At 30.0% G+C, this 27,063-nt stretch overlaps 1 protein-coding gene and 1 long non-coding RNA gene across 2 annotated transcripts; one reads left to right on the top strand and one right to left on the bottom strand.

Moving 5' to 3' along the window:
• Window positions 1-4,903: 4,903 nt before the first annotated feature.
• LOC120078400 (uncharacterized) lies at window positions 4,904-7,138 on the bottom strand. The gene is made up of 3 exons (XR_005482002.2): window positions 6,685-7,138; window positions 6,456-6,600; window positions 4,904-5,175 (listed from the first exon to the last, which is right to left on the bottom strand). It is a non-coding gene; the product is annotated as an uncharacterized LOC120078400 (long non-coding RNA).
• A 5,632-nt stretch (window positions 7,139-12,770) lies between these two features.
• Window positions 12,771-15,395, top strand: LOC150036152 (uncharacterized). Its single transcript, XM_090313581.1, has 3 exons — window positions 12,771-13,397; window positions 13,983-14,136; window positions 15,175-15,395. Exons 1-3 carry the CDS (start codon window positions 12,771-12,773, stop codon window positions 15,393-15,395), a joined length of 1,002 nt encoding a protein of 333 aa, XP_090169707.1.
• Window positions 15,396-27,063: the final 11,668 nt, after the last annotated feature.

Genomic DNA, 27,063 nt, shown 5'->3' with positions numbered 1-27,063 from the left:
CCTCAAGCATATTGAAGCCGTTGCTACACCTATTAAGTATCAATTGTGATTCAAAACTCTAGGCAAGGATCATCCTATATTATAATAACCACCTCTTACTATTTTGTATTCCTAAATTAGCTACAGTCAATACTATTTCAAAACCCTCATTTGTTACCGTATTTACTTTATTTACTACAGTTTTTACTATTTTACATTTATCATCTTTTTTATTTTTTGTTATAGTGTTTACTATTTCTTTCTCAAACTAAAATAGTTTACACTTCAAACACATACTATTATAACTCAAACTAAAATAATCTATACTCCAAACAAAAACTATTATAACTCAACTATAATAACATATGACGATAATAACTAATTCCCTGCCCCAAACTCCCCCTAATAGTTTGTGTTTGGGACAAGGGGTTGGTTATTATAATTCTAGATTATTATAGTTAGTTTATAATAATTTGTGTTTGGGTTGTAGATTATTTTAGTTTTGATTATAATAATATGTGTTTGAAGTGTAAACTATTTTAGTTTGAGAAGGAAATAGTAAACACTCTAACAAAGAATAAAATCGAATGTAAAATAATAAAAATTATAGTAAATAGTAAATACTGTAGGAATATAAAATATTATTCACTGTAGCAAGAGGTGGTTATTATAGTTTTAGAATAATTCTTGTCTCAATCACAACCTAACAAATTTATATTTGAAAGATAGTTTTGAAACATTTATGTAGTATTTTTTTTTTTTTTTTTTTTTACAATTTATCCTTAATCTTATTTTGAGACTTTTCCATGAAGAGGAAAGTTTAGTAAAGTCAATCACTCTCAAACAAGTCATTTAATTTTAATTTTATTGGCTTGAAGAAAACTAGTTTGAGTCATGATGTGGGTTTTTTCTTTTTTTCTTTTTTTTCAAGATGTCTTAGCTTTTTGTATACCTAAAATATATATAGTCTATAGGTACACATTTTCCACACTTTCTTAGAATTAAAGATTGAGATATTTGGGGGAGTTGTTCTAAAGGAAAGGCTTTGGAGAAGTCAATATAACTCTAATGTGGCTGCTAAATATTGTCAAAAATGGGGTGCCTTGCAAGTTCATGAAACTATTTGTTTTCTCATTTTAGTTGGATATGTGTTCAATATTTTAGATTCTTTTAAATTTTTATTTATATGTATATGTATACATTCATAGACAATATAAACTAAAGTTCTAAATTTTTTAGCATATAGCTTAGTTTTATGAACTTTATGTTATATTTATAATCAAATCTTTGAGTTACCATTTATATATAATATCTAAAATAAAATATTAAAGAGTAAAATACGTTTTTGCTCAATGAGATCTGAGGTATGTCGGTATGTCTATTTAGTCCTTGAAGCTTTATAATGAGCACTTTTTCTCTCCTTAGAGTTTGAATAATGGTTATAAATGGTCTCTATACTCATTTGACTATTAATTAACTTTACACATTGGTAAACGGTGAGAGACCAACTTTCGACAGTCTGTTAATTCAAGTAATGATCAAATAGGTTTAGAGACTATTTAGAATCATTATTCAAATTTCGGAGACTAAAAGTGTCAATTATAAAACCTGAAAGATCAAATAGACACCTATCTCAAACCCCAACCAAATGTATATTTTGCACAATATTTAAAATATTTGTTATAAAGTGCATTGATAAACGCTACAACAAAATTGAGTTTTCATGATATAAAAATATAATTAAATTGAGAAGGGAGCGAGAAAAAAAAGTGTCATACAAATAAAAATGCATGTTTTTTTTCTATCGGACAAGCGGAGGGTTTTAGATTCTTGTACAGTTTTATGTCTAATAAATCCATCCATTATTAAAAAATATATCAAATACATATAACTCATTCATCTTATATTATATCAAATCAAACCAAATCAATGGTCATACAAAACCAAATGAATCAATTCAATTTGGTCACTTTCATTCATTGTCTTTTAAAATTGCACCTTAATCTAATCAATATATTTTCAAAAGATGAATTCTAAGAAAACAGATCAAGTCATTCCACAAACAATTTCCAAGCAAATCTTAAAAAACTTTTATTTATTTATATATATATATATATAGTTGAAAGAGAGCTAAAATTAATATTTTTTTTATATGTGAAAGATGTCAACATGAACCTAGCTTGGAGGTAATTGACATATGTATTCTTTTTCTTGAAGTCGAATATTCAAATTAAATCCTCATACCATATATTTTGGTATTAAAAAAGAAAAAAAAAAGAAAAGAAAAACTAGGATTTCACATTAACTTTCAAGTTCATGTTCCATTTGATCTTTTGAACTTTCAAAATGTCCATTTTGATTTTTGGATTTTAAAATTTGTTCCATTTTGGTCCATAAACTTTAAATGTCTATTTAATCTTTAAACTCTAGAAAAACTCACAATTTTAGTTCTTACTATATGGTTTTTTCCATCTAATATTCACTTATCAAATGCTTGTTTATAATCTATACAACTTAAAATCATACTCATACTAATACTACCAAATTTTGGTACTCAAAACTATATTTTAAAAATAAAATAAAAGATAAAGATCAAAATAGTTAATTAAAGTTTAATAACTAAAATAGAAATTTAAAAAAGTATATGGATCAAAATTAAACAAATTTGTAATATCAAAATCAAAATTGGATATTATTGTTAGTTTTCTTTTGAATCCTCCCACCTCTCAATTACATATGAATTGTTTTGTTTTTGGTAACACACCCCTCCCCACCTTATACACTTAGAAAAATATTACCATCACAAATTTCCAATCAATCAAATCTAAATGAGGCAAAAGCAAAACCATTCAAAGGTGACCAAGGTTTTGGCTATCAATTATGACCATTATTATTATTATTATTATTTTGTCAATTTTTAATAAAAATTCACTCAAAGCAACTCCAACCCATTTCTAATTAAGACCCAAATTTTCAAATGGGAAAACCAATTATTTTATTTTATTTTTTTTTAAAAAAAAACTTATAATTGTTTTAGGTGAACTTGTTTGAAGAGATAATAGAAAGAAAAATGGTGAAGTTTGTTAGTGGCTTATGAGGATTATCTTTATCATTGAATGGATTTTAGTGAGAAGCCTTCACTTTCGTATCAAGTTACAATGACATGTGATTTCTCTCATTTTTAATTTCGTCTATTGCTTTCTTTTTCATAGTTAATTTTATTTCATTTGTCGTAATTTAATAATCATTTGATTTTTTTTTATTTTTAATATATCTGTAGTGCGAAGAGTGCAGTTATCGGTCTTTAATGGAGTGTCCAACATTTAACGGATAGATTTAAGTTGAGAATCAGTTTTTGGATTAATTTGAAATGTTCAAATTAATAAGAGGGAATTTAATTATATATGATATAATTAAATTAATTTAATTATATATGATATAATTGACATAATGTATTGATACATTATCGTTTATTTGGAGGAATAAATATTTGAATATGATTCAAATATATTTTCTATGAATAAGATTCATAGTTATTAAATTTAATATAAATATGATTTATATTAAATGTCATAAAATAAAGAAAAAGAACTATGATGTATATATTGTATATACAATATTAAAATTATATGTTATAAATATAATATGATAAGTTAGTTATCGTATTTATTTATATTTATTAATTATTTGATAATTAATCTTTTTTCTTTATAACCACCCTTTAGTGGGTAGTTATTTAGTTTTTTGTGGCATAAATCAGATATATGAAATATGATTTCATAATTTTCCATGTGATCATAATTCACTATCGAGTAAGTGATCGAGAATCTACATGATAACATTGAGAGCCTATGTGATAATCTCGTTTCTCTAAACAATTAACAGGCTTAGCTATACAATAGCCTTGGATTATCTTCCTCTTCCAACCCCAAACTTCTCTTCTAACCAAAATTAGTCAGAGCCCACCACTATTGGATTCTCACATCGAGAATACCAAGGTCACCAAGTGGTAGTGTCCTGTTTGGTTCGAATTTACTTGTTGCTATTTGCTACTGTTCGAGGAGAGTTCGTGACTTGTTCGACGTGTTCGTGAACGAGTTCGATCAATGGATTAACTTGAAGAACGGTTCTTCAAAGGTATAGTCTCTAAACTTTGTTTTTATTTCAAAAGCATGCTGTAATTTAAGTTTTATGCATGACCTGTTCTTGTATGATTGTAAATGTATGCGTTCAATCATAATGGGATTTGGATGATCCGCTTCCGCTCTTCTCTGTCAAAAGAGATCCTTCAATATGGTATGTAGTTGAATGTTAAAAAATTAAATTCAAAATTTCTGTATAATTTATGTTTACTTTTTAAGAATTTGTTATGTTTTAAGAATGACAAAAATCATTTAAGAAAAAAAAAAGGAAAAAACATTAAGCATTTTTTTAGTGTTAAAAATGGTAGAAAAATATGTATACAATTGGATTTTTTTTTTTTTTTTTTTTTTTTTTTTTTACAAAAAATAGCAAAACAAAATCCAATAAAAAATCAATTTTGTTTAGAAAAATTGTAGCACATACTCAAACTCAACTCAACTCAATTTAACTATGATCTCAAACACAATTTTTTCTAGCTCAACTCAACTTAACACCCCAAATATAGACATTCTAACTCATCTAACCAACTCAACTCTACATCCCAAATATAGACAATCTAATTCCCAAAATATTCAAACTCTTTAGATAATAATTATCAACTGAACTCGTCAAACATCCCTAAAATGCTATAGAACCCAAAGCTCAAATATAAAAAATAGAAATTTTGATTATTTTATGTAACGATCCGACCCCCTAGGACTTAAGTTAGGCCGTTACTAAACACATGTATGTATAGAATTTAAAATGATACATTTTCATAGCGAAATAAATGCTAAAGAAATAAAGTCAAATAAAATATTTTCATTAAAACTAAATAAAAATCAAATAACAGGGTACCCATAAATCATAATTAGAAATTTAATGAGTCTAGAAAACCGTAAAAGTTTGGAAACGAATACTAATCAATAAGTTTCAAACATGAAGAGTGAAAGTAAAAAAAAAAAAAAAAAAAATTAAAGAACTCTAAATATCATGAGCGGAAGCATTAAAACTGGTCCCAATGGCTCAATCGCGGATTCCGCTTGTCACTCGCCAATGCGTCCCTACTCTTACCTGAAACATAAACATGAGAAAGGGTGAGTATAAAAATAAGTAACCCTACTACTAGGGTCAAGTTAGGCATCTATGTCCTCTAGATGCCAACCTCGGGTGGAACATATAAACTGTCCTAGTCCTCTTTGGACTCAAACATACATGAAAAATTGATTTCTATCCTATCGTAGCTAAATATGCTCACTACCTCTAATAAGTCCCGTAAGACCCACAACCTCGGGTGAATCTCTTACGTACACATGGTTACATATACAATCTCTTACGTATGCATAATTATGCATACACCTCTTTCGTATACACATAACTCACTTAATGTGTACCTCTTTCGTACACATGGTTACGTATACACCTCTTTCGTATACACATAACCCACTTAATGTGTACCTCTTTCGTACACATGGTTACATATACACCTCTTTCGTATACACATAACCTACTTAATGTGTATCTCTTTCGTACACATGGTTACGTACACACCTCTTTCGTATGCATATAACCCACTGAAGGTGCACCTCTTCCGTACACCTGGTTAAGTATACACCTCTTTCGTATACAAATAACCCACCGAGTATGTACCTCTTTCGTACATCTCAGACCCTCTCTATAAATGTAGGGATGCGTACCTCTTTCGTTCACATGGTTATGTATATACCTCTTTCGTATACACGTAACCCACTGAGCGTGCACTTCTTACGTACACCCAGTACCCTCTAGGTATATATCATTTTCATATTCACCAGCCCTAGTACATCTCTTTCATGTACTAGCGCCCTTGGACATGTATCACTTTCATGCAATAACATAGTCTGGAAAGGAAAAGATATTGCATCTAACTTCATATTACATATAACGTTCACATGATTATGAATCCCCTAACATCTCCTGATCAAGTTCATGTTAATTAACCTCAACATACGTAATTAATTTACTATTAATGAACCCACTCTAGTACATCACTTTCATGCCCGTTACATCAACCAAAGTTCCAACTTTTGCCTAACTTTAAGACATTCCAGTAGTAGTGCATTCCAGTAGTAGTGCCGCTTAACTCATACGTTAGGGTCGTGCTCAATCGTCCTTTTCATATATCTCATAAAATTCTAAATCATGCTCATACATTAACATGCTTCAGACATATTATCACATGCTCATGTACCTTTTCTAAAGGTTTCATTCAATCTCAAAACAATCAAAATTATCATTGTAACTAATCTTATAACCCTCAATATAAATCATAAATTTATCAACACAATGGCGGTTCCAGTAGTAAGATTACTTACCTCAGAATTAAATCTAAATATATCGTTCTCCAAGTAAGAAATTGATGATAGAGTAAAGAGTGTGAACTAGAACCCAAAGCAACCTTGATCAACAGTCACTTCCAAGCTTTGACTCCAAAATCTTCATAAAATACCCAAAACCAACCTTCAAAATTATCATAAAACAAATAATTTAAACTCATATCCAATGGGTAACCAAAACAAATTCAAGAAATCACCGAAACCTTACCCAAAATCAAGGATTCCGGCAAAATCAAAACAAAATCCGACGAGAGGGAGCCGAGGACATTCGAGGGCGGTGAGTGGTCTGGGCTGAAGAGACCCGGCAGCGTCGGCTTGTTGGAGAAGAGTGGCGCGGACGAAACTAACAGGCGGCTGGCTCGGAAACGATACGGTGAATGGTGAAGGAAGATCGGCGCGTAGCTCGGCAGGTCTGTGGCGTGCGGCACGACCGACCATCGACCGAGACCTTCAGACGTGACGACGTGACGTCGTCTAGAGCTACGACTGCGGCGGCTGATCGATGACGAGACGAAAACTGGCGGCTTCAGGTCCGATAGATGTGGGTGGCGGCGAGGTCGGTATGGCAGCGAGGGTGGCAGCGGCGGCAGAGGAAAAGTTTGGGGAAGGAGGGTTTTTTGCGTGGGAGGGATGGGTTTCTTTTATTTTAAAATAATAATAATAACTAAAAAGAAAATAATATAATTACATTTAAATCATTTCCTTAATCCACTTTATACTATTTATTTCCTTTCATTTTCAAAAGAAAATTAATTCCTGCCATTAATTTTCAAATTGAATTTCAAAATGGAATAATTTTCACGTCAACACTTAAATTCCCGCACTTATACTTCAAATCCAAAATTTCAAAAATGCCCTCCAATAACAAAATTACTGAAATTATAAAAAAAGTGAAAATTCGGGGTGTTACATTTTATTTTTAAACTAATGTTTCAAATAAAAGTTTCATTTTTTCTAATTTAAAATGGTAGGAAACAAAAATCTGGAAATAGTTATCAACAAACATTGGGTTTTTATCATTTAACAATTTTGATGTATACAGATTTATTTTGGTCACTATTTATTTACATTAATCTTAGATGTTATGCAATTCTAAACCTAATAAACATAGGGAAATTCTTATAAATAAAAAACTTCCAAAAATATTTACATTTTATAGCAAAAAGTTTCAAAAGTGTTTTGTACTTTTGAAACTGTTTACTATAAAGTGTATTTCTAAATATTTTTTATATTTAAAAATGTCCCATAAACATATCTATATGTATGATGTAACTAGAAACATAAATTTTACATGATACCAAAAGTTTTCTCTTAAATGCAAGTTGTTGAAACAGATGTCATGAAAATTACTACACCGTGGGAGAACCACTACCCTAAAAGCAAATACGGCGCGACCTCGGTGCTAATCGCTTATGCCGGTTGCTCCTCAAGATTAACATAACCTCCAAATTCAGGCATGCACTCACTGGAAAAAGGACTAGAACCGATAAGAAGGTTGCTCAGAACCGTAAAAATCAATTGGAGAAAAAGGAATAAAATTAAGTTGTGTGTCCTCTCTTACAACTCTAAATAGTAATATATAGCGTGTGATAGGAAGACACCAACTGACGAAAAGGAAAGGTCTGTTAACAGACAAAAACCAACGGACATAAACTCCAACGGTCAAAATCTCCAACGGACATAAACTCAGACGGTACGAACGGTTAAGTAATAAAAAATTTAATTTATAAACAAAAGGATAAGTAATAAAAATTTAATTATTTTTCCTACAAGCACGGGAATCCGAACCGTCTGTTCCTACAAGCAGGGCGCGTGTGGTGAAAGGGTTATACTTCCACCACCAACTCACTTTAGATTCTCATCTAGAATGTCTTGGCATTTATATCCTTGACAATTCTAAATCTATCCATGTGAGACAAAACTTCTCACTCTCTTAACTTTTCCTATGGGCCTAAGCCCAAAAGTCATTTCCAACAATCCCTTACAAATGACTATTACAAAAAAGTTATCAAGTAAAGAAAATAAAAGGAGATCAGACTTAAATATCAATATCTAACGATTTGAATTGATGCATAGTGAAGTAGGGCAACAACCTTGTTAGAGAGAGTGAGTTACCTCTTGAACTTTCAATAACACTGATTAAGACCCCCACAACAAGTCTTACTCCTAGTCCTCTCGATTCTGCGATATAAAGTGTGCTTATTATGGCCATACACATAAACCTCGGGTCATGGTGAAAGCTCTAGAAAGAGACCTTTAAACTCTTTCATAGAAGGTGACCACACCTTCACAATCACGTTAATTGCTTCATCAAGTTTATCGCAATAGACCACTCAAAAATGAGCAATGAAGACTTCACGTCTAGTTCATACTAGGACCTACTTCATCAAGTATGTCAAAGATAAACCACTCAAAACTGAGCTATGAAGATTTTACACTCATCCATCAAGTCCATACCATGACCACCCAAAAGAAGGGTTATGAAATTTTAAAAGGTTTTAGTTCTTTCCATCGAGTCTGTACCAAATGAAGGGCTATGGACCATCAAGTCCATCGCAATAGACTACCCAGATAAAGGGCTATAGAATCCTATAAGGGTTTAAGCCCCATGTTTACTGATGATTCTAAAATTATTTTCTTTGTTAGGCCTTTGGTCAAAGGGTTAGCCAAATTTGCTCAGATCTCACAAAATCCAAGGAAATAATTCATCCTTTTAACAATTGTTTTACAACTCCATGTCTAAGACGTATATGTCTTATTTTACCATTATATACACTATTCTTAGCAATACCTATGGCAGCCTGTGAATCATAGTGCATAGATACTGGTACTGATCTCCCCCACAATGGTACGTCCTCTAGTAGGCTTCTAAGCCATTCAACATCCTATCCTGCTAATTCTAGAGCAATAAATTCTAATTCCATAGTGGATCTAGCTATGCAAGTCTATTTTGCAGACTTCCATGATATTGCTCCTCCTCCGAATAAAAAAAAAACATAACCACTTGTAAAACTGACTTCGTCATTATCAGATACCTAATTAGCATCATAATAACCTTTTAATACAACAGGGAATTTGTTAAAATGTAAACAATAGTTCATAGTTCCTTTAAGATATCTTAACATACGATGAATAGCACTTCAATGATCCTTATCAGGATTATGTGTATATCTACTTAATCTACTAACAACATATGCAATATCAGGTCTAGTATAGTTCATTAAAAATATGACGCTACCTATAATCTTTGCATATTCAGACTAAGATATACGATCACCTTTATTTTTCTTAAGGCTTATAATAGCGTCAGAAGGAGTTCTTGCAGGAGGATCATCAAAACAATCAAACTTTTTTAGTGATTTTTCAATGTAGTGTGATTGGCACAGAGAAAAAACATTTTCAGTTTTTCTTATCTTAACACCAAGTATTACGTCAACTTCCCCTAAATCTTTCATTTTTAAATGGGAAGATAATAATAATTTGGTATTCCGTACCATCTCTATGTTTGTTCCAAAGATGAGCATATCATCAACATACAAACATATAATCACATACTCAGCTCCAAACAATTTTGAATAAACACACTATCTAAAAAGTCTATCTTAAAACCATTGTTTATCAAAGTATCATTGAATTTTTCATACCATTGTTTGGGAGCTTGTTTAAGACCATAAAGAGAATTTTTTTTTTAGTTTACATACTTTGTTTTCCTGACCGGCTACTGTATAGGCTTTAGGTTGTACCATATAGATTTCTTCTTCTAGATCACCATTGAGAAATGTTGTTTTTACATCCATTTTGTGAATTAGAAGTACATGGTTAGCAGCCAATGCAATCAAGGCCCTAATAATAGCTATTTTTGTTACAAGGGAATACGTGTCAAAATAATCAACACCTTGTTTTTGTGTATATCCTACTACTACCAATATAGTCTTGTATCTTTCAATTGAACCATCTGGCCTCATTTTTCTTTTGAAAATCCACTTACACTTAATAGGTTTACTTCCTTTTGGAAGATCTACTAAGTTCCAAGTTTGGTTCATAATTAGAGAATCCAATGTTAGCTTTAGGGCTTCAATCAAACCAAGTATTTTGATGATAATAAACTCAGATTTTTCGTACTAACATTTTCAGTATTTTTAAAGTCACTATCTTGTAGAGCTCGAAAAGATGATTCCAACGCAATTTGAATCGCTCAAATGGAGTTCAAATGAGAAAGTTATAAGCAAAAGAAGATTGGAGAGGAAATATAACGTGGCAGTGACACGTGGCACCTTGCTGACGCAGCATCCGACGTGGCGGTTGATGTGGCACACAAACGGTCAATATTGATGACGTGGCGCTTCAACTGATCACTTTTTGCTGATGTGGCACATGATGTGGCAGTGACGTGGCGACCGTGGACAAATGAGATAATGACAAGTGGCGGTCACCTAGCTTCACGCGTGGACGTGCGCATGCGCCGCACGTGCTTGCGGTTTCTTCATAGAATGCGGCACGTGACGCTCAATCCTCTCCCCTGTGCGCGTGGTGCTCATTTCATCCGACTATTTTTTTTTTTTCATTCTTATTTTTCTTTAATTTTCTGATCTAATTTTCTCCAAATTCTCACCAAATTTCAGCCTTTTCAAATTTGATTTTCTTCCTAAATTGTCATTCTTCAAATCCTTTTTATTCTCCAAATCTCAATAATTCCAATCTTTCAAAATTCCTCTCTTAATTACAAATCCTTTCCTTTTCTATTTTTAATCAATCTCCACCCTTCATTTGCAATCATATCCAATGGCCAAAATTTATCCCCATCGCCTATAAATTCGACTTGATTTTACTCTTCATTGACACACACACCAAAAAAAAGGTTATCAAGTCTCAGGCTCTCAATTCTCTCTACTCTCAAATTCTTATCTCCTTGCTCCTAAATTGGCCTAGAGTTATTTTTGTGAGTTTTTTTTAGTGCTCAACTTGTGTATTTAGCCTTCAAGAGGTAATATTGTGAGGTTTTCTTTTAATTTTTGGGAATTGTATTAAGGTGTGGGTACACCTTAGGTTGTGAGAAAAAAAAATTGGTTTGATCCTGAACTAGTAAAAAGGATCTTGGGTTTCTCTTCAGCCTAAGAAAAAGAGGGTCGTGTGTCGGTTTGGTCCTCACCTGCAAGAGGAACACTTAGTGAAATACCCAAGAAGGAGTCTTGGAGAGTGGAGTAGGCAATTTGCCGAACCATTATAATTTTCGATGTTTTCTCTTCCTCTCTCTCTTTTATTTCTTGTTTTCAATTTTTTTGCTTCTTGTCTTAGTTATTTTTTTAATCTTTCCTAATTGTATGATTTAATTTTTAGTGTGTTATTTAAATTTATCCTTGATTAAATTGTCTTTAAATTTGAAGTTATCATAGCTTGCATGATTTAAGTTTTGTCTTGCATAAATTTTCTTTAATCAAATTAGTGGGTTAATTTTATTGAGCATTGTTTGAAGATAAAATTATTTTTTAAAAATTGGTAGTCAACCCTATTCACCCTCTAGTGTTGCCTTTAGATCCTACAATTGGTATGAGAGCGGGTAGCTCGGTTTTCTTATTTCAAAAATGTTTTGTAATTTTTTTTCTTGATTTTACATTCTGTTTTTTTAATCTTATTAAATCTGAAATTTTTCTAATTTTTGCAAAAAGTTTGAAAAATTGAGTAAAAGCCGTTTTCATTAGAAATTTTTTTCTTGAAAATTGGTTATTAAAACCTTATTTTTTTTCTTCACTTCTTAATCTTTGAAATCTTTTTGATTAAAATCTAAATTTTGGAAAAGTATTTCTCTTTATAAAAATCTTTTAAAAAAATTATTATATTCTCTTCTTTTTTCGAAAAACTTAATTGTTGGAGCCTATGGCAACTACTAGAATAAATGGGTATGGTGAAGGTCAATCTACCACTAGGCCACCTTTGTTTGATTGAAATAATTATGCATGGTGGAAAACTAGGATGAGAAATTATTTGATTTCTATTGACTATAATCTATGGGAAATTGTTTTTAATGGTCCTTTAATTCCTACTAAGATAGTTGATAATAAAGATATTCCTAAGGAAGAAAAAGAGTTTAATGATGAAGATAAAAAGAAGTTTTCTATTAATGCTAAAGCCATGAACGGTCTGTTTTGTGCTTTATGTCCTGATGAGTTTAATCGAGTCTCTGCATGTAATTCTTCTAAAGAAATTTGGGATATGTTTGAAGTAACTCATGAAAGAACTAATCAAATTAAAGAGTCAAAGATTAGCATGTTAGTTCATAATTATGAATTGTTTAAAATGGATGCAAATGAAACTAAATCTGAAATGTTTACTAGGTTCATGAATATTGTTAATGCTTTGAAGGGATTAGGAAAATCTTATACTACCTCTGAAAATGTGAGAAAAATTCTTAGATCATTGCCTAAGAGTTGGGAAGCTAAGGTGACGGCAATCCAAGAAGCAAAAGGCCTCTCAAAACTTCCACTGGAGGAGCTCGTTGGATCTCTCATGACACATGAGATAATCATGAAGGCCAATGTGGAAGAAGATGTCAAAAAGAAGAAAAGCCTAGCATTAAAGTTCACTCAAGTTCAAGAGGACTCTGAAACTGAAGCTGAACTAAATGATGAGGAGTTCCCTTACTTGATCAAGAAGTTCAAAAATCATTTTAGGAAAAGAAACTTCTCAAAGAAAGTCAACAATCAAGAAGGCAAAGGAGAAAAGAGCAACAAAGATACAATCATCTGTTATGAATGCAAAAAGCCAGGACACGTGAAATGGGGTTGTCCTCGAAGAAAAGTCATTTCAAAGAAGAGTAAGAAGGCCATGAAAGCTACTTGGGACGAAAGCGATGAAAGCGAGGAAGAAGTAGCAAATCTGTGCGTTATGGCTTTTGGAGACGACGACGACGACGATGATGATGAGGTAAGTCCTGAAAACCTTACTTTTGATGAGCTCATTGATGCATATAATGAAGTTAAAATTGAATTTGAAAAACTAGGTTGCAAATATATGTCTCTTAGGAAGAAAAATGCTAAATTAGCTCTTGAAAATAATAATTTATTAATTGAGCTAGATAATCTAAAAGAGAAAAATGAGACATTAGAAAAAGATCTAAATTTATCTAAATCAAATTTGCATGCTTTAAAAGAAGAGTATAAATTATTAGAAAATAAAAATGAAGATATTTCAGCTACTCTTTTAAAGTTTACAAATGGGAAAAGGAATTTAGATATCATGATGGGTAAACACAATGCATATTTGATAAAAGTGGCTTAGGTTATAAACCTCACCAAAAACAAAAGAAATTTACAAACTACTTTGTCAAAGAAGGTTCTATTATTTGTCATGCATGTGGAAAACATTATCATAAAGCTTATGCATGTAATTTAAGAAAAATCAATATTATGAATGAAAAGAGATGGATTCCTAAATTTTTGTTAGCTAACCCCCAAGGACTCAAACAACTTTGGGTACCTAAGGTTACATCTTGAGAATTAATTCTCTCAGATATGTTTGAGATCCATAAAGAATAAGTGGTACTTGGACAGTGGATGTTCAAAACATATGACTGGGGACCACACAAAATTCACATACCTAGAAAAGAAAGATGGAGGATACGTTACCTTCGGTGACAATAAAAAGGGTAAGATTGTTGGCAAAGGTAATATTAGTAACGGTTCGAATTTTCTTATTGAAAATGTTTTGTTGATGGATGGTTTAAAGCATGATTTATTAAGTATTAGTCAATTATGTGATAAAGGATATAGAGTAATTTTTAGTGATAAAAATTGTACAATAGAAAATGCATGTGATGGAAAAGTTCTGTTTGTAGGAAATGGAGATAAAAATATTTATACTATTGATCTATTAGATTGTCATATAGTAGAAAATAAATGTTTATCTGCATTGCATGAAGATTCATGGTTATGGCATAGAAGGTTAGGTCATGCTAGCATGCATTTAATTTCAAATATTTCTAAGAAATCCCTTGTTAGAGGTCTTCCAAAATTAAACTTTGAAAAAGATAAAGTTTGTGATGCTTGTCAAATGGGTAAACAAACTAAGTCTTCTTTCAAACCAAAGAAAATGGTTTCTACTTCTAGACCTTTACAACTGTTATATATGGACCTTTTTGGACCTACTAGAGTTGCAAGTCTAAGTGGAAAACATTATGCTTTTGTTATAGTTGATGATTTTTCGAGATTTACTTGGGTTTTATTTTTATCTCATAAGGATGAAGCTTTAAAATCTTTTATTAGCTTTTTCAAAAAGAATTCCAATGAAAAAGGTTTTATGATTTTGAAAATTAGAAGTGATCATGGAGGAGAATTTGAAAATGCTTCTTTTGAAAATTTTTGTGAAGAAAATGGAATTTCTCATGATTTTTCCTCTCCAAAAACACCTCAACAAAATGGTGTTATAGAAAGGAAAAATCGATCTTTACGAGAATTAGCTATCTCCATGCTTAATGAATATGATTTACCAAAATCTTTTTAGGCTGAAGTTGTTAATACTACATCTTATGTAATGAATCGTGTTTTAATAAGACCTATTTTAGATAAAACTCCTTGTGAGCTTTTTAATAATAAAATTCCAAATATTAGTTATTTCAAAGTCTTTGGTTGTAAATGTTTTATTTTGAAAGACAAAGGGAAACTTGGAAAGTTTGAGTAAAAAACGGACATTGACATATTCTTAGGATATTCTACATATAGTAAAGCATATAGAGTTTTTAATAAAAGAACTCATGTACTTGAAGAGTCAATGAATGTTGCTTTTGATGAAACACATGTTGCCACTAATAAAGTTTCTGCTAGTGATGAATTAGAAATACCTGTTGAAGATCTTAGTATTAAAGATAGGGAAGCAGTATCAAATGAATCTCATAAAGAGCCAGAAAAATCCATCCTCAGGAGTTAATAATAGGTTATGTATCCCAAGGGGTAAGAACTCGCTCTTCTTTAAATTCTTTAAATAATGTTGCTTTCGTGTCTCAAATTGAACCAAAGTATTTTAAAGATGTTGAATCTGATGAGTTCTGGTTAATTGCTATGCAAGAAGAATTAAATCAATTTGAAAGAAATAATGTGTGGGAACTAGTCCCACGTCCCAGTGATCATCCTGTTATAGGTACTAAATGGATATTTAGAAATAAAATGGATGAATCTGGTAATATTGTTAGAAATAAAGTTAGACTAGTTGCTCAAGGTTATAGTCAAGAAGAAGGAATAGATTATGAGGAAACATTTGCTCATGTTGCTAGATTAAAATCTATTCGTATGCTACTTGCATTTGCATCTCATAAGAGTTTTACTTTATTTCAAATGGATGTAAAAAGTGCTTTATTAAATGGTTTCATAATGGAGGAAGTATATGTTGAACAACCTCCTAGTTTATTTCTAGCAAAAATTTACTCAAACGGTCATACCAAGCTCTAGGAGCTTGTTTAAGACCATAAAGTGCTTTATTTAATTTTAAAACATGATTTGGATTATCAAGAGAAGTACCCAAGGGATCTACTCAAAAGATTTAAGTTCGATAATGCAAAAGTAGCAAAGACCCTGATGAGTACCACTACAAAGCTTGATAAGGATGAAAAAGGTAAAAACGTAGATATTAAAGCTTATAGAGGTATGATCGGATCCTTGCTTTACTTAACTGCGAGTAGGCCTGATATTATGTTTAGTGTATGCATGTGTGCTAGATTTCAATCATATCCTAAAGAATCGCACTTGCATGCTGTAAATTTTTTTTTAAAATATTTTCTTGGTACCGTTGATTTAGGCTTATGGTGTCCTAAAATGCATCTTTAGATTTGATTGCATATTCTGATGTTGATTTTGCTGGTAGTCTAACTGATAGAAAAAGTACTAGTGGAACATGTCATTTTCTAGGTAGTTCTTTAGTATCTTGGTATAGTAAAAAGCAAAATTTTGTTGCATTATCTACCACTGAGGCTGAATATATTGTTGTTGCTAGTTGTTGTTCTCAAGTTTTATGGATGAAACAAACGTTACATGATTTTTGTTTAAATTTTGAACAAGTGCCAATCTTTTGTGGTAATACTAATTTAATTAATTTAACTAAAAATCTCATTCAACATTCTAGAACAAAGCATATAGATATTAGACATCATTTTTTTCGAGAGCATGTGCAAAATAAGAATATTGTCATTAATTATGTTAATACTGAGAACCAGGTAGCAGATATTCTTACAAAGGCATTAAATGAAGAAGCCTTTTTGTAAAAATAGACTTACACTTGGTATGATTAGAATTGCCTAATTATGTTTGATAGGTGGAGCATTATTCATATTTCTATGAATTTATGTGTTATAATTTATTGAGGGGGAGCATTATTTGTATGATTAAGGGGGAGAAAAATCACTTGTATATCTTTTTATTGATAACAAAAGGGGGAGAAGTATGTTTGGTATTATGGTAGTTTGTCATCATAAAAAAGGAGAAGATTGTTAGCTTTAGGGCTTCAATCAAACCAAGTATTTTGATGATAACAAACTCAGATTTTTTTATACTAACATTTTCAGTGTTTCAGAGTCACTATCTTGTAGAGCTCGGAAAGACGATTCCAACGCAATTTGAATTGCTCAAATCGGAGTTCAAACGAGAAAGTTATAAGCAAAAGAAGATTGGAGAGGAAATCCAACGTGGCAGTGACATGTGGCACCTTGTTGACATGGCATACGACGTGGCGGCTGACGTGGCACACAAACGGTCAATTTTGATGACGTGGCACATAATCTTACTTTTGATGAGCTCATTGATGCATATAATTCTCATCAAATCACTGCCACATCATGTGCCACGTCAGCAAAAAGTGATCGGTTGGAGCGCCACGTCATCTGCCACGCCATCAAAATTGACCGTTTGTGTGCCACGTCAGCCACCACGTCAACAATGTGCCACGTGTCATTGCCACGTTGGATTTCCTCTCCAATCTTCTTTTGCTTATAACTTTCTCGTTTGAACTCTGATTTGAGCGATTCAAATTGCGTTGGAATCGTCTTTCCGAGCTCTATAAGATAGTGACTCTAAAACAATAAAAATATTAGTACAAAAAATCTGAGTTTGTCATTCACTCTTAATAAATTTCTTCCATAAGCTAGAGTCTATAGAACTTATGGCTTCTTGGTAAGATTTAGGATCCCCATCTATAAGGTACATACATGCAAACTGATAGTCAATATCATTTGGCCTCTCAATTAAAAAAGTAGTTAAAAAATTAGGACAAAATTTTTTCTCAGTTATCTATCTCTTACTTCTTCTTGGTTATATAACAGGCATTCTATCTGTATTGTTAACATTTACAATGTCAGACATACTACTAGAAGCTATATCATGCATATTATTAGACAAGGAAGGCATGGAAACAGAATCATTCTCACAATTAGTTGTTCTAACAGTTCCAGTGTTTCCCTTTTTCAAAGGAAAAACATGCTAAAAAAAATCTACATACCTATATTCACACCAGATCTATCATTCAAGCACATAAATTTGTATGCAGTGCTACTTTGTGCATAACCAATAAATACACAATCAAAAGTTTTAGATTCTACCGTAGGTATCTTGAATGCAGGATATGGAACCTTAGCCAAACATCCCCACACCCTTAGATAAGAGAGATTAGGTGCATATCCTTTTCAAAGTTCGTAGGGTGTCTTATCCAGTTTCTTGTGAGGTACTCCGTTAAGAATAAAACAGTCAGAAAATACAGGTTCCCCTCAAATGTTATTAGACAATCTAGAACTTAACAACATAACATTCATCATTTCCTTAAGAGTTCTGTTTTTACGTTTTGCTATACCATTTTGTTGTGGTGAATAAGAAGCAGTAAATTCATGAATAATGCCATTTGATTCACAAAATTCTTTCAGTGTATTATCACTATATTCATCACCTCTATCTGATCTTAACCTCTTAATCTTTTTATCTAATTGATTCTCTACTTCTGCTTTATATTTCAGAAACATACTACCACTTCATCTTTTGTCTTTAAAAGATAAATTCTAGTATATCTAGAAAAATCATTAACAAAAGAAATGTAGTAATTTTTTCCATCTATACTTGTAGTTTTTTTTTTTTTTTTTTTTTTTTTTAAAAAAATAGCTAAATTAAAGTGAATCAATTCTAGTAATTATGTACTTCTAGATGTGACAGGTTTAAATTTCTACACAAACAGGACATTTACTAGTTTCATGTGTTTCAGATGCATTAATCAATTTTAAATCCTTAAGTTTCTTAACTGATGTAATATTTGTTGGGGATGATGCCCAAGCTCTCGTTGAGTCCTGTAGTTTGTAAACACAGTTTTGAACAAACGCTTGTGATGTATAATATATGATATTTTCTTCACCTTTGTCTATGAAACATTGGATGTTTTATTTGCTTTACCATCAACCAATAAACTAAGATCCTTGGTTGTCGTTTGTAACTTAAGCATGTAAATGGAGACATACAGGTGGATCATGCTTTAAGTGATAACCAAAATGGTCTGTAATATATTGATATAGTCCCTTTTTAAGAGTATAAATAGCCTGTTGAAGTTAATCTTATAGGTTAAATAATAATAATAATTTTCATAATAAGAAGATACACAATGTGAATATGTTTTTAAAATTAATAGAGATAAAGTAAAGATTAATAGAGATTTTTTTTTTAAAAAAAAAAAAGTAGTCAAGAAACACGTGCATTACAGCCGAAATCTCATAGTTCTAATTATTTTATAAACATTAATTTTTTAGCATATAATAAATAAATACTATACATTTTTGTTTTAGTTGCCATCAAATTTTAAAAGTTAGAAAATGTAATAATTTTTATTTTAAATGTTGGAAAATTATTTCAAATGGTAAAACTGTTGAAAATATTTACAAAATATAGCAAAATTTTAGAACTATCCATGATAGATGCTAATAGACTTCTATTAGGATATTGATAAACACTGATAGAAGTCTATCAGTATCTATCAGCGTCTATTATTGATAGTTTTAAAATTTTGCTATATCTTGTAAATATTTTGGTTTATTTTTTCTATATTTAAAACCAGCCCTTTAATGTTCTCATATTATCGTCAACAATCAATTTAGGAATTAAATTATCGAATTAATATGTTAATATTCGAGTATTGTAATATATATAGTGCAATGATTTTTATTCTAGTGTTATTATATATCTACTGTAAAGCTATGTGAAATGATGCATTATTTTACCGTATTAATTTTTACTTTCATTCAATTAAATCTCTAATTATTTTCCTTAAACTTTAGACTCATGGAATTACCTTTTAAGAATGTAAATGAAAGTTTTTATTTTGTTTTTCTTTTACATTTGCATCTCACATATACATTGGAAGAATCAATGCAAAAATTCGATGTGTGTAACCACCTCCACTTTGAAACAAATGTATCCAATTGACATCTATTGCATCCTATCTCGTAAAGTCGCATCCCATCAATATCAATTGCACTTATTCGACCTAAGAGTTTATCTTTTAAATTTATAAATTTATTGTGTAAAATAAAAATTGAAAAAGTTACTTCCACTGTCTTTCAAACGAACATCTACATGCGAAAAATCACAATCACTCGACAAAGGATAATATGGAAATTCATGAAAAATGTAAGGACAAAAAGGATAGATAAAGATTCTCACTACCTGACTTTCTTTAATATAATAGAGATAATAATAAACTAAGAGTATACTATGATTTTAAGTTTTATTAAAAATATGAGATTAAATTATACCATTATTTTAAATGAACTAAAAATAGAAGAGGTAAGACATAAATCAAAATAATATTTTAACCCACAACATATAAATCCAAAATATGTCACTCTTTTAAGCTCTATTTATCCAATCAAGAGAGATAAAAAGTTCAAGGGAAATCAAAGTTGGAAAGTGTGAATGAAGAAACAAGAAAGGTAAGAAAGTGAAAAATAGCAAATGATGTGATGAAAAAAAAAAAAAAAAAAGGAAAACTATGGAGGGTTCTATATATATTAAAAGAAAAAATTTAGGTGTAACTTTACTGTACGATCGCCTACTGTATCCTTTGAAAAATTATCACAGGATAATTAAATTTTTTTAAAATATTATTAAAAATTATTATTATTATTATTTTGTATGTGCAGAGAAAGAAAGAGCATGAACGGTGTAACTTAGTATGACTCTATATTAAATTCTTTTGACATATATTATATCTCAAATGCATTTATGTTTGGGTGAAAAAATTGGATGTCATTCTTTCTATTAATATACTTCTTGCAAGATCTTCACAATAAGTTAAACTTGGGTGTATTTTTTCTCTTTGGGAAGATTATATAGCTCTATAATATACCTAATTATTATGCAAAGCTACTTAAAATAGGAAATCTTTTGAAGGACAATTTTGTCATTCATCCAAAAATATATATATATATATTTCTCATTATGTTTTTATATGTTATTATTATTAAGTGTACATTTTCAATACAAGAAGAGGAGTAAGTGAGAGAAATAGTCCAAAAACTGAGCAAATTAAATGTAGAATTTGAAGACAGATTTTAAAGTTGGAATTAGTAATGGTGAGTAAATGTTGGTGTCTTCTTATTATTTCTTTCCTAACTTTGTTCAATGTGTTATTTCAACATTAAATTCAACTACTTGCCATTATGCTCTCAATCCTTCATAGCCTTTGGCATGTTAAGAATGAGAATGAGAATGTAATAGTGGATAGTCTTTTCAATTTAATCTCACCATTATTTATTTTAATTTAATCTTCAATGTTGATAAATGTTCAATTGGTTATTGATAAAATTACATAAGTTATCCATATATATATATATGGTATATAATATGGCCTTTTTTTTCTTTCTTTTTTTAATAAACTAATTAACCAAAATAGTAAAATAATTTCTTTTGAAAACAAGTAAAATGAAATTTGTTATTGTTTAATATTTTATTTCATTAATCCTAGGGCTAGAATTGCAATAACTTTTGAAATAATCGTTGCTAACTAAGCGTCTAGAAAAATCAGCTATTATATGAGGTTAATTAATTAATATTTGATAAATTTTAAATTAAAAAAAATAAAATTACAATGTTTGGTAAGTTTAGAGTAGATTATGTTAATTATTTGTGTTTTGATATTTAATATATGAATTTTTACAAGTTAATTATTTATAATTTTTATAGTTTAAATTAATTTTTTTTCTTTATCTTATATGATAAATATATAGAAAAAAATCATTGTTATATAAAATTGAAATGAATAAATGTTATTGAAATGAATAAATGTTATTCCAATTTAAGTATTTTATTATAAGTTAACCTTTTTAAAAACTACATAGTTTAAATTTCAATATATATTATTTGACATAAATTTGGGAGAAACACAATTGTTACAAAAATGTTAGTCAAAATTTTATTGACATTGGATAAAATAGATGTGAAAGAATATATCTTTTTAGCTTAAAACAAATGGCATAAATTTGTATTCATATTGTTCTCCTTTTCATTAGTCCATATTAAACACCTACTAAAATGAAAAGAAAGATGTGATTATTAAATTTGTAGCAAAAAAAGAAATTCAGTGAGAAAATTTTGAGATTTAAAGTAGGAAAATGAGACTCAATGTAGGTAAGGATTTTCATTTGTTAACTTGAAACATTGCTCGATGGTTAAATGTATTTTTGATAGTGAATCCATATTCTATTTTATATTTCAGATTCACTGGGTTAGTAAATATGTGCTTGATAGACCATTCAAATTCTATTTCTGAAAACTATTTTCGGATTATGTGATTCAATTGATGTAAATTCTGAAAACAATATTTTTATGTTTTCATTTAATCCAGATTTTGAATTTTGAATTTTAAATGGCATAATTATATTAAATAAGGACAAAACACTTAGGACTATAATATGTCATATTATAAATTCAAATCATTTTTTGAAAAGTAAAATATGTATTATGTAATGTATTCTAAATTATATAATATGAGAAAATAATAATCATACAAAAAAAAAATTAACATAAAACATGTTTATGAGTAAATTAATAATAGTTTATTGTCAATCTAATATTTAGTAGGTAACTTCAAGAGGACTTTTTAAATATGAAAAAATATTTAAAAATATTTACACTTTGCAAAAAGATTTTAAAAGTGCTTATAGCAAAAAGTTTCAAAAGTAAATGTAAATACGTTTGAGATTTTTTTATTTATAAGAATTTTCCTAACTTTCAACAAGTTTTGTGATTTATAAATATAATATTCATCACATTTTAAAAAAAATAATTAAATAAAAATACTGTTATGAATCTGTTACCAAACATATATCTGAAAATATGAAATACAACACAATTTTTATTGAATCCTTGTTTTCAAATTTCTATTTTAGGTTCTCTACCAAACCGGCCATAAAATACCAATACTAGATTTATGTGAAAGCGTAAATTACAAAAATTAATATAAACTAAAACAATATAGTAGGAGCAATTACTTATATAAAATTATAAAATTATCTAACAAATTCTTGATAAGGACTTTTAATATTATTTGATGTCATTAAGCTAAATTTCACTTCAAAATGAAGGGCTATTTGGAACGATAAGATATTTTTTTAAAAACATTTTTATCAAATCTTTTGATAAAAAAAAAAAAATTTATGATAAATTTTGAAGGTATTCCAAAATCTATTTTGAGTTGTTGCCAAATACCTCAATTTTTTTCAAAATGACTTATTTTAAAAATTAAACCATTGAAAAATTAAATCCAACGGACCCAAATATTTAGTATGATTATCAAAAGCTTTCATTAAATCAAAATTTACAAAGGCTAAAATTAACATTTTGAAATCCTTAATCGATTATTGTGGTTTTAGTTAGAATGTGAGGTTGAAGGATATGGCTTGACTCATGCGACGGACGATAGCACTTAGACAAGGTAAACGATAGCGTCAAAGATAGGCGATAGCGTTTTGTGGAGGTAGACGATAACGTCTGAGGGAGATAGACGACAACTTCAAGAGATAGGCGATATCGTGTAGACGATAGCGTCAGGAGGTAGACGACAGATGATATCGTGTAGACAATAGCATCAGGAGGTAGACGATAGTATCAAAAAAGGTAAACGATAGTTTCAATCAAGCAGACGATAGGTAGTAAATGACAGTGGCAAGCCAACTTTTCCTTTATGATTTCTTGTATTTAAAATGTACATAAGTGATGTATTTATACAATATGGAATCACTAATTTGGGAATGAAAAAATAACTCAACAAACACAAATGGTTAGATATTTTGTTGTACCCAACCTATTCCTTTGGTAAGCCCTATTCTTTTGGTAGATAGGCAAGACTTTATGTGTTGGCATCCTTAATATCCTTAACAGTTTTTAGTCGTTTTATATAAGTTAAACATAATATGTATATATTTTATCACTCCTAAAATGAGCATGCTTTTCCGAGATCATTTCTATTTACCCTAAGCCTTAGGGTTAAAAAAGCATTTAGCTGAAAATGTCATTGAAAAAGGGTACATTGATGTAGAATCGGGGTGAAACGTATAGAAATTGACCAATTGAGTTAGATTCATGTTGACAATTTTTTTAAAATTATTCCACCAAACCATTATGGGTTGACCTAGTGGTTCAATAGGGTTATAGGTTTAATAAAGGACTTTGAATGAATGAGTTCAATCATTAACGGTCACTTACTAGGATAACGTACGAGTTTCCTTAACATTCAAATGTTATAGGATCAGGTGGGTTGTCTCGTGAAATTAGTCGAGGTGAGATCAAGTTGATCTTAACTCTCTGAAATATAAAAAAGTGATCATGACTCTCAAAACTACACATTCTTGGTTGAAACAAAAGAAAAAGTTATCATAAAGTATTGGAATGAGGTAATATATGTAAATGATCATTTTTTTTTAATAATATCCACGAGTGTTGGTTCAGCTTATGTGCACAAACTATTCTCACATTATAATTATACTACCACATTCAGAGCATATCTAGATAATATCGTCTGAGGATCTATATTCAATAATATTTTATGAACCAACATCATCTTTTATCATATCAATTAATAATTAACTCTACTTTAAAACCATTTAGAAATTATTTTCAAACTTCAAGGAGAATTAAAAATCAAATTCAAACTTTGATAACCAAAAATCAAATAATAATAACATCTTAACACAAACAATCTACATTGTTTTATTTTAAAGGAAGATCTACATTGTCTTTTCTACCAAGAAAGATCCATCTAGTTTGACATTTAATATCAAATATAATATATAAGTTTTATAAAACGACTAGAAACCACACAAATATATTTCAAAGAAAATAAAAATGGGTGTCTATCTTCCTAATCCACCCCTAACTATGTTTGGTTGCTAATATAGTTCGTAGGACGTTAGATATTAAATGGGTGACTAACATGACATGTATCAACTCTAAATCTAATCTTTTATCATTCATATCGTTGTTGGAGGCATGGTAAAAAATAACCATAAAATATTTTCATCTTTCAGAACTAGCACTCTTCCAACGGTCGAGTATTAGATTAATTAACTTTTCCATCCTATCGATTATTTTGAACTTCTCAGGTTAATTTCAGACATAACCTAAATTAGGCAGTCGATTCGGACCAAACTTTTGTCAGTTTAGATAGTATATATTTGAACTTTCTTGGTGAAATCTTGCGAGGATTAACATTGAGATTATGTATATTTTTCAATTCTTATATAATTTTTATAAAATTTGATCTTTTCCAAAATTTAAAAATTAAAATGCAATCATTGGGATCCTAGAAAATCACCTTGGAAAATTGGTGAATCCATTTGAAAATTTAGAAATTCAGATCATTATGGAAAATAGAAATTGAGTGATAGATTTGAAAAGTTATGCAAAATTTGATAGATAATTTGGCCAAATTTAGAGAAAATTTGAAAAGAACTAAGATTTGGTAGAAATTCGATGTTAACCAATTTTTTTATCCAGTGGTCAATCTCGATTGAAATGGACCAAGAAAAACTATTTCAACGAATTTTCTAAAAAGTATAAATTCTTTATGACCATTAGACCAATTCGTGGTGGTTTTTTAAATGTTCGATATTCAACCCCATTTGAAGTATGAGGAGGGTAGAGTGGTAATAAAGGAACAAGAAAATGTCCACACTTTGTCCCAATATTACATCATTGACAATTCTGACAGGATAGACTTTAGACTTCTATTCTTGTAACTTTGTATAAGGTACAAACAAAGTTGTTTCTTTAGTGGTTACAATTTGCCCTAAATTTGCAGCCTTGACCATTGAGTTCACTAAACAAACCCTTGTAACCACTGAAAACTTCAATTTAGAAAAGCATTTCATCTTACTTCCATACTAAACTTCTTTATTTTACATCTAAGATTTATATTAACACACTAAATGAACATGTAAATAGAAATTCAGGATTGGCCAAAAGAGTGCCACAAAACTAGATAATGGGACACAATAAATAAATAAAAACAAACAAACAATTACTATCATAAACAAACCAGTCTAGACCTTCCTCCCAAAAAACCTATCAGAGTAGCACAAACCATTGGAGATACAAAATTCTACAAAATAGAAAAATATGAAATGATATTAAAATTTTTTTTTTAAAAAAAACCCCCTACTCATATCAGTACAGATTTACTAACTTAGTGGTTGATTCCAAGATTACGTCTAAATTGATTCATTTTATCAATCATCTGAACAATATTTACGATTATAAATTAAATTTGTTATTCCCCTATACATACAGATGCACAAAATTTCAAAAGCCAAATTGTAAATCTTAACTTGAAAAATAAATCAAATTAAACATATTAAAGTTCCCAGGCTAATACAGATTAAGCCACCCAACCGTGCCTAGATATTGCAAATGGAGTTTATCCACAATTTAACCATAGCTATTTTTTTCAAATATCCGAACTAACTTACACACCGACTAATCTTATGGACAACCCATTTGGATGTCAAAGAAACTCATTAAATCTTAAATAAGTAACCACCATAGATCAAACCTATGATCTCTTAGCTCTTAGCTCTTTATTAAGGTCATGCTCCAATATTTAAAATCATAACTATGAGAAGAAAAGGGGCCTGGCTGACTCTGCACAGAAAAATGTCGGCAAAACAAGTATTCTCATGTGTTTTCAATTAATACACAAACTGCCAATAGAAAGAACGTAGTTAACAAATTCAAAACAGACAAGAATTTAGACCAAATTTAACATGTATTAATGTCTAATGGAACCAGACCATTTGTAGTACAACCACAGTAGACAAACCTACCAGCAGTAGTAGTATGTGTAAGCCTAATCTATACTATAATAGCATGACTTGACCTATAATTTTTTCCATATATCTATTGAACACTAATGTTACTCTTTATAATATTAAATACTAAGTAGTGATCATGACTTGAACCTTCTATTTAGATTGGCCTTTGATCTGTCGGCCAAAACATAAGCATTTATGGTTTAACTTGATCTATACTTTAATCCATACATCAAATAAGGAGATGTAACTTTTTGAAAAACAAGAACACGCTAC

This window comes from Benincasa hispida, chromosome 5 (genome assembly GCF_027475165.1).
Source record: "Benincasa hispida cultivar pf3 chromosome 5, pf3_genome.v1.1, whole genome shotgun sequence".
Taxonomy (NCBI): Eukaryota; Viridiplantae; Streptophyta; class Magnoliopsida; order Cucurbitales; family Cucurbitaceae; genus Benincasa; species Benincasa hispida.
Note: the sequence above shows the minus strand (reverse complement) of the source record. Positions and strands in the feature narration are given on the sequence as shown.